A 17,177-nucleotide genomic window follows, 5' to 3' on the forward strand; every position below is an offset into this window, starting at 1 on the left:
TGTGGGTCTTAATGATGACGCTAATATCAAGAGATTTTTAATAAGACAGGCCTAGAACACCTAAACAATTCTTAGGATGTAACATAAAGTTTTCTAGTACATTAGAAGTTAGATTGTAAATACGAAATAGTTGTTTCAAAAGTAGAGTGAATTGAGAGATAGTCAAGGATATATTTTGTAGAGTTTTGTTTCAAGAAGATAAAGTTGTTTCAGTCAGCGTGTGAAATATTTTCGACCTACGTTAGTCATGGCGTTTATTGGGATACTTTTTTACAAGTTGGTTTTACGCTAATCATAGTTCCTGTTAAAAAGGTTTGAAACTTCACTTATAACTTAGACCTACAACAATTTACGACAGTGTACAAGTGTTAAAGCTTAAAGAGACACGTTAAAGGAGAAAATAAACTAATTTTTGATAGTTACGTGGACTAGACTTTGGTTTATTTTCACCAGCTAATTTAATAGAACCAGCATAGAAAGAATAACAATACAACAGTAGGTAGTCATTGTGCATGTATTGAAGTCTAGCTCTGTTATTTTCTAAAGATAGTGTTCATGCTGCCTTTTAAATCTTTAATCGAACGTTTCCGACCGTAAAGTTCCACTGAAATAATTTACAGAAATCCCAGTATGAAGCATCTGCCTTATATTTATACATTTTTTTGTTCAAAAACGTGTATAGATTACTCAGTTTATATTCTAAAATATACTATAATAATCACATTCTATAAGATTTTTATATTAATCATAATTTACGTTCTGGGGTCATGCGACGTGTTTTATCGCCCTATGCAAACGCTGACTGTTCCGCCTACCCCTCAGCGACTTTTCTGTGAATCATCTTTAGCCTGTAGATAGCAGCAGTTGTTTTAGCTGTATGCTTTACTGTAGAATGCCGACTCTGCCAGGGACCAGCTGGTGACCAGAACCAATTCATTTTGGTCGCCCCCCCCCAAGAACCTGCCGCCCTGTGCTAATGTGCTTGCTGCAACCCCGGTCGAGCCGGACCTGATATGTAAATAACAACATAGTAATATTCTCGTTTACTTTTCTTTCTCTGTATATGATCATCTCCAGTATTATCTTTATCAACTTCTATCCTACCTTTATAATAAGGCACTTCTATTCTGCTACGTTAGCACATTGAATTACAGTATATTCTATGATATATTCTTCTATCTTGAAATTAATTTTCAAGAAGAAAATTCTAATCTTGACAATGGTCGAATTTCACCTGCAAAAACATATCCGAGTGTATAATCAACTGCGCAAGCTCTTCATACGAGTGTCAATTGTTTACGAATAATATGCTTATATAGATCACGTGAGTATGACGCCAGTCTATTTTACAAACAATTAAAGAGAAGCAAGACCGGTTCTGCCAAGCACCGTTATTTGGTGTTGCGCACCGTTACTGGTGTATGGTGGTAGGTTTAAATTCTACTCATGACACAGGTGACTCGTTCTTCCTCCGTACGATGTCGCTTTAATCTGTATCCTACTTTAGCAGTGTCGGTGGTCGGCCTCTCGGCCTTTAGTTCTCAGCCTCTTAGGCGACGTAATGGATGGACCTGTAGGCTCGTAGCAGTTGTGGACTTAGGTTAGAACTATAAAGCAGAAAAATTGAATACCGTCAGACAGAAGAACTCCCCTGTAAGCCGAACGAAGCATATTATCCTAGGTTGCCTTCTCCTCGTGCAAATGACTTGTTTAAAAGTTGGTAAAAGTCCGAAAGTTTGGACTAATTAACGTTCTACTAGAATGGATGTTAGCGACATAATGCAGAAGCCTGCTTGTGTTGTGCTTGTTTTGACATACTTCTTACTCGGTAAGTATCATTTTGTACTTCGAGCAGGTATTGTTTCTTGGAGGCCATAACGAAAGGGTTAGCACAACGGATCACCAAAAAAAAAAAGTTAAGTAGATTTAATAAGACTCGGAAGATCCAGCGCTTTTGAATAGTTCACTATTCTTTTTTGCTACAGAAGAACACTTAACTATTCGAAATTACCATTTCTTGCGGGGTAGAATCCGGAAGTGATAACTTATTGTAAAATACATATTTTTCTCCTGTTATTATATATATATTATCTAGAAAGATTGTATTATTTTAGTCTTTACAATATTTTATTCATTTCTTTGTGTAAACTTGTGACTGTTTTCATGCGTTTTCTTGTCTAATCTTTCTAGTTAGGGTTCAACGAATTTCAAATTAATTTCTTTCAACGTTACAAACTGATTGTTATTGTGTATTGAATTCGCAATTGAGTAAACCAAATTCTTGAAATATCCAGTTTTAAGAAACTCCTATTGTAATTTGTGTCAAAAAAATTTTTTCAGAAAGTAAACTTTTCTTTTCCGTAGATAGTACCACTTGTATATAGAAACTCTAATCAAATACCATCAAACAGAAAATATTTAGTTGACATAAAAACATAACAGAGATTTGTTATTAGAAATGTTTAATTGTCAGAAAATCTTCCTTTAACGTTTTATATTTATTTGCTATCAGCAATATAAACAAAATAGTTTCGTTCAAATAAATTTGTAAATATTTTGTTCCTTTTTCCTTCTGGTTAGTATCACATATCTTAAGCAAAATATATACATTTTTATCCGAGATTGTTAAATTTTTTATTTTCTATTTTGTTCCTTTTCCTTCTGGTTAGTATCACATATCTTAAGCAAAATATATACACTTTTATCCGAGATTGTTAATTTTTTTATTTTCTCTGATAAATTTTGTAGGGTAAGTTTTATTTTGTATGACAAAAATGTATCTTTGGATTTTAACTCAAATGTTTTAAAACATAACCTCATGAAAACAGTTTTAAATGTAAAAAAAAAAGGGGGGGTAAATAATATATGTAAAAGAACTCCAAGATACAAAGATTTAATGTGAAAACTTAATCTTATATTCAATTTCCAATCAGCGTCTAACTATAAACTTGTTTCAAATTCGGTGACGAGGAACCCACTTTGAGACCAATAATGGCTGGAGAAGGCTTGAATGGGTAATGAAGTTTTTCTTCATTACCCATTCAAGCCGTCTCCAGCCATTATTATAAATTTGTTTGGTCAACTTAATATCAAAACATACTATAGGTGTCATAATCAAGCCCTTAGCCAGGGGGATTCGATGTTGCGAACGGATCACCACCACCCCTCCTAGTTTCGCTCGCCTATTATTTTTTTTTCCTCTCTTTGAGGATGGCCTCTCATTATATAATTGCTTTTGTAACACTGTTCATACATGTGGAAATAGCATTTTTATAATTATCAGAGGAAATTCACTAAAAATGTGTGTTTGGAGTGAAATAAAAGAACCATTACATATTTCGGTAATTTTTTTTCGCCCCTGGTTACTAGTTACACATGAAACGAGTTCCACTTTGGACCAAAAAAAAAAACCCACCACCTCCAAACCTAGCTACAGGCTTGGCCATAATAGTCAGTATGATTTCAGTCAGTAGTTATCTTCAGTATATTGCATGTTACCAAACATTTATTTCATTATTATTATTAATTTTTTAGAAAGTGTTAGCGCTGGAATTAAAGTATTTTAGATGCATTAAATGATGTTGAAAATAGTTATTACAGCTTGCTGTATATTAAGGTATTAAGACTATATTATTGATTCCCAAGCATATTGTGATACCATGTGCTCAGGGATTTGAAGTTATTCTGTGGTTTATCACGTGCGTTAGTCTTGGCAACTATCTTTACTACAAATGTATTGGCATGATCATCCACGTGAGGAATTAACAGCCACGAAAAATTTTAAGCTCAGTCGCACTAATGAAATATTGTATCTACCACAGAATGATGTGCTCCGTGTGGCCGTTGGTATGATTATTTAACTGTCTGCTTATTTAATTTGTATTGTGCCCTAAATGAGGTGCCGAACGTAACCTTACAATTTCCAGTTTATAAGTGAATATCACAAACGTACATATTGTCAATACAAAATTTTTATTACGCAGCTTAAAACTCAAGTTTCATCCCATACAACCTAGTTAAAATATACACGTCAGTTTCTCCTAATAAATGATACATATGACACCAGTGTCTTATGTTTTTGTAGATTTACAGTTAATTAAGACAGTATGTAAAGGAACAATACGTTAATCTCCAGAATCCAGCACAATATCATGTAATTTATTATTGTGGTCGTAGGGTGGGGAAATTAGAAACGGCGAAGGAAGCACAATCTCGGAATGATTGTTCATAAGAGGGAAAGTTTTCAAGTCTGACCTCTAAGAAGGTGACCCCTATGAAGGTCAACACAATAATACTGTATATCTCAAAACATTTGTCTAGCTGAAATTGTTGTCTTTCTCATTGGTCCAAAGATTTTTCGACAAGTATTCCCTGCTGTATTTTTGTTTGTTTCTTGTTTGGAGCAAAACTGTCCCCCAGTGGCACAGCGGTATGTCTTTGGGCTTACAACGCTAGAAACCGAGGTTCAGTACCCGAGGTGGACAGAACACAGACATCCCATTGTGTAGCTTTGTGCTTAGCTACAAACAAAAATTCCAAAGCTACAGAATGAGCTATCTGTGATGTGCTCTGCCCACCGCGAGTATAGAAACCCGATTTTTAGTGTTATAAGCCCTCATTAGACTTACCACTTGAGCCACTGGTGGACCAAACGATTACAAACATTAATTTTGCTATTAATATGTCTTAAACGTCTGAGATCAATAAATCAAACAAGGTATTTGTACTGTTTTTATTTAATATCAACTTCGGAACTTTCAAATGGGGGTGTATTCTGACGAGTAAATTGGTAACACAACCCTTGCATATTATACCAACATTTGTGGTAACGTGGGTTAGTTTGCTCTACATAAAAGGACTAAAAACAAAATGCACGCTGTAGTTCATTGCGATTAGAAGCCTGCTCGCGCTCTTCAATTTAACCATGGCCAGGGTTACTGAAACCGGTTTAACGTAGTTACATATGGTGAGTAATAATAGCAAAAAAAAAAAGGACAGTCTCGCTTTTTGGCACACACCAAAAAGTTTTGTGTTGAAGAAAAATTCGAAATTGAAATTTTAGTTCTAACTTTAACTATGGGATAAGACACACGTGGTTGCTTCTGTGCTTCAAACTTGGAATTTATCATGAACCACAATCGTGGTTCATAATAGTATCGCAAGGAATTTCACAAAACACTAAGGGAATGTTCGGCTAAAAAGCACCTTAAACAGTAAAGATTCAGTTCAAACTACACTTTAAAACGTTTACTATTGACTGCTAAGGCTGTACACACATAAAAAATGCACCAAAAAGTATGCATGTTTATTATCATTACAATGTAGAAAGTTAGCTCCCATATCAAGTAATCCTTTTCCCATAGTTGAGCATAAAAAAGCCAACAAACAAAATAAATAAATAAATTGGGAATTTAATAACCTGCAAATAGGGATCGTAAGACAAGTGTGCACATATATATACTTGTTTACTTGTTTGTATTAATAGCTTCCCTCGTGCCTGTATTCACGATGTGTGACCATGAATTAGGTATATTTTTTACACAGTTAACGTGTTCCCATGTATTTATATTTCTAAGGTTCTCTCTGTTCCTATACATTTTTATTTGTGGCGATATAATTGCTCTTTACGTTTCTATTGATTATGTATGTTTCACATACAGTTAAGTGGCTTTTTCTCACATTCTCGTACATATGTTTGAAAATCCTTATATGAATTTTCTGTATACGACTATATGAATGTTATGTACCATATAATACACACGCATTTTTCTACTCATGGTTATGTTTTTTTCCTGACTTTTATATTACTAACTATATTTCTGTGTACGGTTATAATATTGGACTTTACGTTCCTAAGCGCTGTGGATACTTTTTCTGTTAGACTTTGTGATTGTTCCTTACGTTTCTGCAAATTGTGTGAATTTTTACATACAGCTGCGTGCCTGTTTCACGTGTTTCTGCATATTGTGTGTACTTTTACATGCAGCTATGTGCCTGTTCCACGTGATTCTGCATATTGTGTGTACTTGTACTTTTACATACCATTATATGACTGTTCCTCACGATTCTACAGATTGTGTGTATTTTTACACACCGTTGATATGTGACTGTTCCTCACGATGCTACAGATTGTGTGTATTTTTACACACCGTTGCTATGTGACTGTTCCTCACGATTCTACAGATTGTGTATATTTTTACACACCGTCGATATGTGACTGTTCCTCACGTTTCTACTGATTGTGTGTAGTTTTACACACCGTTGATGTGTGACTGTTCCTCACGATTCTACAGATTGTGTTTATTTTTACAAACCGTTGATATGTGACTGTTCCTCACGTTTATACGGAGTGTGTATATTTTTACACACCGTTGCTATGTGACTGTTCCTCACGATTCTACAGATTGTGTATATTTTTACACACCGTCGATATGTGACTGTTCCTCACGTTTCTACTGATTGTGTTTATTTTTACACACAGTTGACATGTGACTGTTCTTCGTGGTCTAGTAGATTATGTATGTTCTGGTAGATTACGCTTTCCACTCTGCAGACGGATATCGCTATTTCTTTCATGCATCAGTCACTTTTCCCCGAAATAGTCTCGTTTAAGTTTGAGAGTGTTTTGTTTTTTTTTGTTGTTTTGTTTTTAATTATGCACAAAGCTACACAAGGGCTATCTGTGCTCTGCCCACCACGGGTATCGAAACCCGGTTTCTAGCGTTGTAAGTCCGTAGACATACCGCTGTGCCACTGGGGGGCTTGAGAGTGTTAACAGACTAATGTTGCTTGCAGTGTTTTGTTTGTTTAGTTGAACGTTTATTCAAAGTTTATAATACTAATATTTGTTTCGTAAAATAAACGTATTTGAGTAATTTGATTTGTGGATTTTTTTTTTTTCGTAGTCTACAAAAAAAAAAGGAGACGAAATACACAGCATATCAATGTTCATGACATAGTATTGTAAAGTATTGAGCTTTTACTACGTTTTCTTGTTTTCAATTTATTACATTGTTAGGTTAGCAAAATTTTGTCTTTGCGTGAGTTCCGCATGCATTTTGAATTATACGTATCTACAAAACACTACCATTTCTTAAACCGTTTCGCAACGCTAGGTTCCGTACAAAACTTGTTATAAAGTTTGTAAGTGTTTAAAGCGAGCAATAATGTTACGGTATCGGTAAGAATTCGTGAGATCGGTTAATTCGCATTGTGCAGCGCGTTCACCCTTGTCCTAATTGTGTTAGCTGATCGCACGTGCTCTGGGCAAGTGGAAAACATTCAAGACATGTACCGGATATTCGTATATTTCAAAGACTCGTGACGTATTGTAATAAACTTTATAAACGAGAACTAATGAAGCGAAGTTTCAAGTTCGTCCACAGGGTCAGTGCTATTCATTTAAAATGTTTCAACTGATAATTGTTTTTTCTTGGTAAAGCTAATGTACAATTCTCGAATTTTTCTGAATAAATCTAAAAGCTTTCAATACTTATTTTCCTGTCTGAACACAGACTGATCTTCAAAATAAAGTTACTTGTGTACTGCACCAAGAAGTTGTTATATATTTCAGCCTTCATCTGCACGGGTGAGGATATTAAGAAGGAAAAGATTTTGTGTCAGCAAGAAAGTGAAACCAGATATATTTACGTTGTTGAGCTTGTAATGGTCTGTTTTGTGTGTGTATGTTTATCTGAAAATTCTACCGCTCACAGGATACATTGAGATTTGAAGGATGATATTTTTTTTCCTGTTTCGTCTTGTCATTTTATTTTATATAATTTATCTTTGATACGTCATGTCTAGAGAAGCAGGAACACTATAGACCAAAACAGGACGGTATATATTGTTACGTATCTGGTCGTTTGTTAATTTCCGGTATAAACTCTTTCCGAGGAACTTCAGCAATACAAGTCCTTTCTTAATTATAACTAGTTTATTCTTTCTCGATACAACTTTGTAATACACAGAATTTCCACAGTCACTTTAAACTTAACAACCTTTATAACACACGCTATAAATCGCAGTGATTCACACACTTTACTTACGGTGCCTACTGTTCGTTTGACTCAGTTATCTATTTCTTCATTCTATCTGCCCGATCGCGCTGGTTTTTTTAGCCAGGCTTATATACTAAAAAAGAGGGGGCGCCTTGAACAAACTAGAGTTACCAGGAAAATTCATGATCCTTCTAGAAACTCCAGCGCGCATGCTCCCAGCGTCGCGTGATTTCCGCTGTCGTAACAGTATGGTTGCGATGTTTGCTGCATTCCAGCTAATTATACTAATACGAAAAAGTAGATTTTGTTTCAAATTTAAGCGTGATTCGGCGGTTTTGTTTTAGCATCACTAGAGGACTCTGTGTCAAAGCGTAAATAAGATATCCAAAGCTCTTATCCTGAGTTTTAGGATGGGAAGCTCTCTTTTTCCCCTCAAAAAATTGCTTCAACATCTGTAAAGGGTGGCTTTATTTACTCATTAATAAAAACATAGCCTCCACAGCAGACACCTGCAGGCTTGACGCGCCTTGTTTGTAGTTTTGGTGCTCGCGGACACAGCTCAGCTTCTACGAGCTGATAATATACATTGAATTTCAAGATTAGAAGATGGCTTGCAAGTTCTATGAAGTGAATAACGTAAATAGTCAACGCCAAACACGTATTTCAGATTTCATACTAAATATGAAGTGTCTAACGTAAATAGTCAACGCCAAACACGTATTTCAGATTTTATACTAAATATGAAGTGTCTAACGTAAACAGTCAACGCCAAACACGTATTTCAGATTTTATACTAAATATGAAGTGTCTAACGTAAACAGTCAACGCCAAACACGTATTTCAGATTTCATACTAAATATGAAGTGTCTAACGTAAATAGTCAACGCCAAACACGTATTTCAGCTTTCATACTAAATATGAAGTGTCTAACGTAAATAGTCAACGCCAAACACGTATTTCAGATTTCATACTAAATATGAGGTCTGCCCTTTATCGTTTTCATGTTAACATTTAAAATGTGTATGTAGAGAGGTAAATGTTCTTACTATTGTTTGGTTAATCCTTTTGTGACACGGACAATATGTTTGTGTGTATATATATATATATAGCACCACAATCGTTAAGTTTAATCCCATTGTGACGAGAGTTTTGTTTGTTATTTTTTACTATCCCCCAAACGATTCGAATATTCGATTTACTGTTCTATTACCTCATTGTGACCCTAGTATTTGAATTAGGTTTATCGTACGTTAACCCTAACTTCAACATAAATATTGTTTATTGATAATCATTACAATGATACTATCGTTACGTTAAGACGATGCCTGTAACTTACCGTGTTGTTAAGCTGCAAGTTTTATATCCAAGATGTAGTGATTGTTATCGTTGGAATGGACTATAAACAACAGAGTAATTAACATGTAGCTTCTTGTTGTGATTTATCTTCATTTTGTATAGGTTAATTCATATTATACCAAGAGCCTGTGTAAGTCTAGTGTAATTAGTGTCATAAAATACATAAGTTATACATACATATTACACGCATCGAGATCAAAGCCTTTTACACCCAACTAGTTCCTTTAGACCTCGATTTTGAATGTGGTCTATCGTTCTAAAATCTGATCGCTTCATAGCTTTTTCAGGTTGAAAAGCATGATAAATTTGCTCTATAATCCTATGTTTTATTAACATGTGTTTGTTTGTTTATAGTTGAGCACAAAGCTGCATAATGGGCTATGTGTGCTCTGCCCACCACGGGTATCGAGAACCCGATTTCTAGCGTTGTAAGTCCGCAGACATACCGCTGTGCCACTGGGGGCCAATTAACATGGGAATAATTACACTAGTAAATAAGCACAAATGTGTATATATGACAAGCTTGCCCAAATATTTTGAGTTATAATTTTATTCTGACTTGCATATTTCGTTGAGATATCGGTTTCGACTTATTTTGTTTGTACATAGCTATATAAGGGCTATCTGCTCTGTCCGTCCTTAATGTTGAACTGATAGACTAGACTGAAGGCAACTGGTCAACAGCAGCCATCGCCACATCTTTGACTACTCTTGCCTGACCGAGCAGTGGGATTTGACTGTCACTCTCTTAATGCATCCGGGGTCCCAAAGTGTGGAGGTCGATTTTTTGCGGCTACAGGACGCGAGCTATAGACCATCGGATTCAAAGTCCGGCAAGTTAATAACTGAGCCACACCAGTTTTGTAACGCTACTCTCCAGTCATATACACTGAAAAACAGAAACATTCACTTTACGCTCTACACTTTATCTGTCAATAAGGAATAGAAAGTGACTATCTTTGAGAACATGCAACTGAGGAGTGGGATTAACCATCAAGTCGGCATCCTACAGTCCACACTCTGGAGACCCCCCCCCCCCATGTCTTTCTCGTGTGTGTAACGCGTACGTCAGTTGTTACGCAAATATTTAGAGAATATAAGAAATAAAAGGTTAAATATTACCAAAAAAAAATCTTCTCACAACAAATTGGCGAATAAAATATCAAAACCCTAACTTAATAAAGGTACATGAATTTAAGTTCTGGCATCAAGAGACTAAAATTTACTACTTGAGAATCAAAACTGACTCCTATTCACTACTCATTCAAGTCGTCTCCAAACGTTAAATCTGACTCCTGCTGATTCATCATGAATTGGACGTTCTGAAAGTTATCCGTGACAGACAGTTTTTCAAGCTTAGCTCAGCCTAATTTTAATTATTAGTAATTGTTGAAGTCTCCGGCAAAGGTTTCTCTTCATACAGTACATATTTTAAAATTATACTTTGTAGTTAAACAATTTTGAGACGATAAAGCAGTTTTGAATTACATCCCCATACTTTGACAAACAGTTTAACCAGATTTTAAACTTTAGGAAGTGACCAGTTTTAAACTATTTAGTTGCAACTTAGGTACGTCTAAGGTCTCAACTTTCATTACTTTTTACTTCATAACAATGTCCTAACATTTATTACTTCTAATTCGTGGTGATTAATGTATTAACATTCATTACTTCCTAGGTCTCAACTTCCATTACTTTTTACTTCATAACAATGTCCTAACATTTATTACTTCTAATTCGTGGTGATTAATGTATTAACATTCATTACTTCCTAGGTCTCAACTTCCATTACTTTTCCTTTGTAAGAATGTCCTAACATTTATTACTTCTAATTCGTGGTGATTAATGTATTAACATTCGTTACTTCCTGGGTCTCAACTTCCATTACTTTTCCTTTGTAAGAATGTCTTAATGTTTATTACTTCTTATTCGTGGTAATTAATGTATTAACTTTTATCACTACCTAGGTCTCAACTTCCATCACTTTTCCTTTGTAAGAATGTCTTAATGTTTATTACTTCTTATTCGTGGTAATTAATGTATGAACTTTTATCACTACCTAGGTCTCAACTTCCATTACTTTTCCTTCGTAGCAACGTTTTAACTCCCATTACGATACATGTCTTAAAGTTCAATTTTTATCCGTCATAGCAATGTCTTTAACTTTCATACCCCTATGATCTTAATTTTCATTATATTTCCTTCGGAGTTATGTCTTAACTTCCATTACTTCTAAAGTTTTAATATTCATTACTTCTTCTTCGGATAATGTTTTAACAAAGTTTTATTACCCCTCTAATGTTTTAAACTTTTATTACGTCTCTGTCCTAGTAACTCCTAACTTCCGTCACCTTGGTCTCCGCTTGGCAACGTATCAGGCTAAATAAAACTCGACCCACAAACATCGATATAAAATATAACTCTCCTTGCGAATTGAATAGAAACCCTATAACCCGAGTACTTTCGAAAAATGGTTCCCAGTTTGCTCCTGAAGAAGAAAGATCCACCTTTCGAAAGCGCTCGCGTTATAGGGCTTTTATTCATTTCTATCAAGACTTCTTGAACCTATGTGTTTTTCTAACATCATGAACATTCCTTGAAAAGATACACTACTCTTCTGCAATTCTTAACTAACTTAAATGTGATTTAAATCTTATTTAGGGACCATTACAACAATACATACTGATAATATGTACTTTCATTAGCAAGTAATTATATTAAGATGTTTGTTAGAGAAAAGTCATCTCGTTAGTTTGGAGATATTATGAGTCATTGGGTATTTTTTATGATAATCTAATTGCGTATCAAACAAAATGAGTGTTTTATCGCTAATTAAATATAAAACAAAGCATGTACCTCTCGTTCACTGAGACAATAACATTTTGTCTTTTTGTACTAAAGTAGAGTTTTTTGTTTTTTTTGTTGTTGTTCCACCATTTGTTTTTCGAGTAAGATTGGTAAATAGATACCTGATGGAAGCCTAATAATGAATCCTTACCGAGCTAAATAATGAATGTATGAGGCTATCTATCCCCAAGAGCTTCTACACCGGTATGTATCAGCTTGTTATTTACGCTGCTTTTCAAGCATGCATGACTAACAAGTTTTAAAACACTCACGCATGCGTTACATTAAACTCCACCCTTTGGTTACCTTGGTGCATACGTACACTGCTAAGACTGGCTTATAGACCAAGAGATCGATTCTTAAAATATTTCGCGGCGAACTGTTAATTATTATTTTTTTTAAGTATTCCCCCTGTGGCAATTAATTCAGAAATAACTGTTCTTTGTTCCCAGATTTCAATTGGCACGTTCTTTACGCCATGTTAGAGAAAACTGCACGTTACTTATGTGTAATATCCTTTAAAAGACTACGACCTAGTTTGTGTTCTACTTCGTCATTTGTAATGTAAAATATCAATGACTTATTTGGATCATTGTTGTAAGACGGTATTTGAACTTTTTAACGATTTGGTTTGTCGTGGAATAGACAACATGCTTAATGTTTTCTTCGCATTATTAAACTAAATCAATGAAACGATTCTGTAATTGTCTTTGGTTGTATAGGCTTAACTTGCGAATTTAGCAAATGAAAAAGAAAATCAAAATGAAGAAACAATACAACTTTATTTTTAGAATTATTTTCAAGAATCATGTAAATCCTGTTAGCCGCTTTTTCAGCCCCGGGCTTTTAGATTTTTTTTCAAATACTTTTATATTCTAATTGTATTTTAGTTGTAATTTTTCTTTCTTTTTTTTTAGGCAGAGTGTAAGGATTATTTACTAGGTAGAACACTGTTGATTGCAGTGAAACAAAGATCTAATCTGTTATTGTAGCACTGCCTAGCTATGAGTAACGAACATTTAAAACTGATCTTTAAAATTGTGTATGAGTAAACAGCGATGAAAGTTTCATTTACAGCTAAACCTTGTCTCAATAAAATGCATTACTTAATTTAACATTAAAAATATCAACTTATTTTAAAACTAACGTTTGGTAATTGCATCAAGCTATATCCAAACATTTTAGAGGCCTGTAGTTATGACACGTATTACTTCGACGTGACACGTCATATAATTAATATCAGTTAAAGTAAGAATCTTGATGGTTAATCTAACTATTTTTAAATATACCAATCATCCAGAAGCCACTGTAAATAAATACAATAGAAACCGTTCATGTAATAATTGCACGAGATCAATTGGCTCAAATTCAACATCGCATTTTTTTTAATTAAATTTTACTCAAAAATTAAAGAGATATTCAGTAAAAACTATTTTCGTAAATTTCTAACGTGTATATATATATTTGTAAAGGTTGCTATGTAATCGGAGAGGTACTAGCATTAGTGTCAGTATCCAACTGACCCCATCTTATCTATTTGCGAACTGTAAATTATAGCTCCTCGGGTCTTTTGTTGTTGTTGATTGTTTGTTTGTTTCAGCGTTGTACAGTTACGTTTTTATATTTCAGATTGTTCAAGATTTACGCCTCTCAAAATACCCGCATTTACTGTATTAAAATTACCATCAACTTCAGTTCACATTCTGTCCGCGAGAATCTTTAGAAGACCAAATATGTATTCCAATAATCTTACAATCAGAAGTTTTTCGCCGATTTTTTAAATTTAATGAGTTCTTTAAACAATTTCCCGGACACAAACAATATTTTCTAAGACTCTTAATGGGGTAAATGAGTAAAAATATGTTTATCGGACGAACCAACAGAGATAAAGCCTATATTTTACCATACCATAACCACTACCGGTATTAAAATTAGTTCACTCCACCTCCAACTGCTATGTTAACTGGTTCAAGGCCACATTCGTGGCCTCCAAACTTATAGAAGAACAGATTGTAGCGTTTCCATGGGAATATTGTACATTTTGTTTTTAGCGTTTCCAAGCTGTGGTATCTTCTAAAGCTAATTCCAAGCAGTGTTATTTCCTGAAGCTAAAGGTCACTTGTAGTATCTCAGGAACATTAGGATCGAGAGTGCTGGCCTCTTATAGGACTAGTTGAATAATCTGGGTTAGCGCCTGGTTCCAAAGTTTCACAAGCCATGTGAATTACTAGGGCAGCAATGTTGCGTATGGTAATGCCGAGTGAATCTGGGCCGAGTACCAAGATGTGGTTGCGTGGCAGAAACGGTAGAGGTGTTGGGTGGAGACACTGCTTCTGTGCCAAATTACGTTTCAGATGAGCGAACTAAGAAATCAGGTCTAACTTTTCCCTCAAGGTCGTCATATTTGGCTGTCTGCCATGGTTTCTGTTAAGGAATAAAGCTTATTGTTGTGGGTCTCATCTTCCGTTAAGGTTAATTGCTATAAACACAACTGAATGATAAATATCACTGAATACAGTTTTTACGGTTACACATTTTGATTGTTAGATAATCCTTAATTTGACTTTGATATTTTGATGGTCCTGACTACCTTTCATATTAGACAACTGGTCGGCTTTGATAGTATGTGGAAAGAGGTTGTGGTTATACTGTCCTGTAACAATTAACAAGGAGTTACAGTTGTATTATAACTTCACATTGAGTTGCAGTTGTATTATAAACTTCACATTGAGTTACAGTTGTGTTGCCATGTGACAACGAATCACTGTTATGCTGTCAGTTATGTTGAGATGTGGCAATAGGTTGCAGTTGTCAAAATTCTGGGCCTCTTGGAAGGTATTTAATTATAAACTCCTTCAATACATTAATTTGGCGCGAAAGTTCGAATTTTTATTACGTACTTAGAAATATAAGTCCGTTCCCCCGTTAACATACAAAATTATCAATAAAATCACTCCACAAATGACAATTATGAAATATATCAAACTACAAAAACTATAACAGATATAGAAGTCCAACAAGCAATCAAAGCAACACAAAAAAAAAAGTTCCAGGAGAAGACGGTATTCAGGCTATCCTCCTCAAACAAGGCATTCGGAGATTGTTTGAGCACCTTGCAGCTCTTTTCAACCCATCACTAAACTCTGGATACACCCCGGTTTGTTTGAAGCAAGCGATCATACTAATGTTCTACAAAGAAGGAAAGCCATCGAATAAACCGAACTGCTACCGCCCCATCAGCCTGACCAGCTGCATAGGTAAAATCTGAGAAAGAATAATCAGTAACCGACTCGCCACATTCCTGGAGATCACTTCAAAACTACCAAAAATTCAAAATGAATTTAGAAAATTCAGACAGACAACCGATCTCCTAGTTCGCCTAACAGAAACAATTATAAATAGTTTTAATAAAAAAAATATATACACTGTCGCATTCTTTCTCGATGTCGAGAAAGCATTCGATACTGTAGGCCCGGCATGGCCAGATGGTTCGCGGGTTCGAATCCCCGTCACACCAAACATGCTCGCCCTTTAAGCCGGGGAGGCGTTATAACGTGACGGTCAATCCCACTATTCGTTGGTAAAAAGAGTAGCCCAAGAGTCGGCGGTGGGTGGTGATGACTAGCTGCCTTCCCTCTAGTCTTACACTGCTAAATTAGGGACGGCTAGCGCAGATAGTCCTCGTGTAGCTTTGAGCGAAATTCAAAAATAAAAAAACAAAATCGACACTGTATGGCACAACGGTCTAAGATTCCGAATGTCTCAAATAGAACTACCGCGCGGTGTTGTTCGCTGGCTATCAAACTTTCTGAACAACAGAAAATATAAAATAAATGTAGGAGGAATCCTTTAGGAGCCATTTGCTCCAGATTCTGGCGTCCCTCGAGGAGGGGTAGTTAGCCCTATCTTATTCATCATGTATGTAAGCAATATGTCCCTAAAAGATCCAAATCTAGGCTTCTTTCACAATTTGCTGACGACGTTGCACTCTGGAAAAGTGCACCTACATCCTCGATAGCAGCAACAAGTTTACAACCACAATTAAATAACATAGTAGAATATTGCCAAAAATACCGTAATAAAATTATTGTCCCCAAAAGTAAACTGATAGTCTTCACAAAAGGATCCACTCAAATTATATATTAATGGAACACTTCTCCAGACCACAACATCAGCCCAATTCCTAAGACTAACCTACGATTCCAAATTGACGTGGGTTAAGCATGTAAATAATATTCTAATAAAAGTTTGGAAGTACACAAATTATGTAAGGAATCTAACTGGTAAAAACAACGGAACCTCAGCAGACAACATAATTAAAATCTATAAAAACATATATATACGCCCAGTGATTGAATATTCCTGCCCAGCATGGGTAAACACAGCACCAAAAAACCATTACTAAACTACAGAGCATTCAAAATACATTACTCACCACAGCTTATAAAGTACTCGAAACCACCTCATCAAAATTTATGCACAGATACGCAAATATACAAACCATATCCGATAGAGTCCTACATAATTCACTAAATTACTTCGTGAGAAATTGGCAAAAAACGACCTTATGTGTGAACTAGATCGCTTCTGCATACAAGATGAAGATAGCCTTAGGTACCTCTCACCAAAAATAACCATTTAATCAGGCTACCAAATGCTAGACAAAGAAACCCACGTTAGTTTTAAGCTTGTAAGATTAGCATTAAAAGGGTATTTATGTGAATGCTCTCTATTAGTTAAAGATTAACGAATGTGAAAAATACTTATGCAAATGCTCGCCATGAATACAAATGTAAGTACCTACATGGACATTGAAAGGGGTCAAAGTAAGTGCGAGATACTCTGACTCTCATGTAATAGGTAAATTCGTATTCAACAGCAACTGATAACATGTGACTGTACCTGACCTTATAAGACATAAATACCAATTATGTTTTTGTTTTTAATTTCGCGCAAAGCTACACGAGTGCTATA

At 35.2% G+C, this 17,177-nt stretch overlaps 1 protein-coding gene across 1 annotated transcript in view; it reads left to right on the forward strand.

The window, feature by feature from the left end:
* The first annotated feature begins 1,410 nt into the window (after nt 1-1,410).
* LOC106460759 overlaps nt 1,411-17,177 on the forward strand; it is a 62,313-nt gene continuing 46,546 nt past the window's right edge. Inside the window, exon 1 of the mRNA XM_022387537.1 lies at nt 1,411-1,828. Within this exon, the coding sequence (XP_022243245.1) occupies nt 1,762-1,828 (67 nt within the window). The 5' untranslated portion in view covers nt 1,411-1,761. The remainder of the gene's footprint in view (nt 1,829-17,177) is intronic.

This window comes from Limulus polyphemus, unplaced genomic scaffold (assembly GCF_000517525.1).
Source record: "Limulus polyphemus unplaced genomic scaffold, Limulus_polyphemus-2.1.2 Scaffold830, whole genome shotgun sequence".
Lineage (NCBI taxonomy): Eukaryota > Metazoa > Arthropoda > Merostomata > Xiphosura > Limulidae > Limulus > Limulus polyphemus.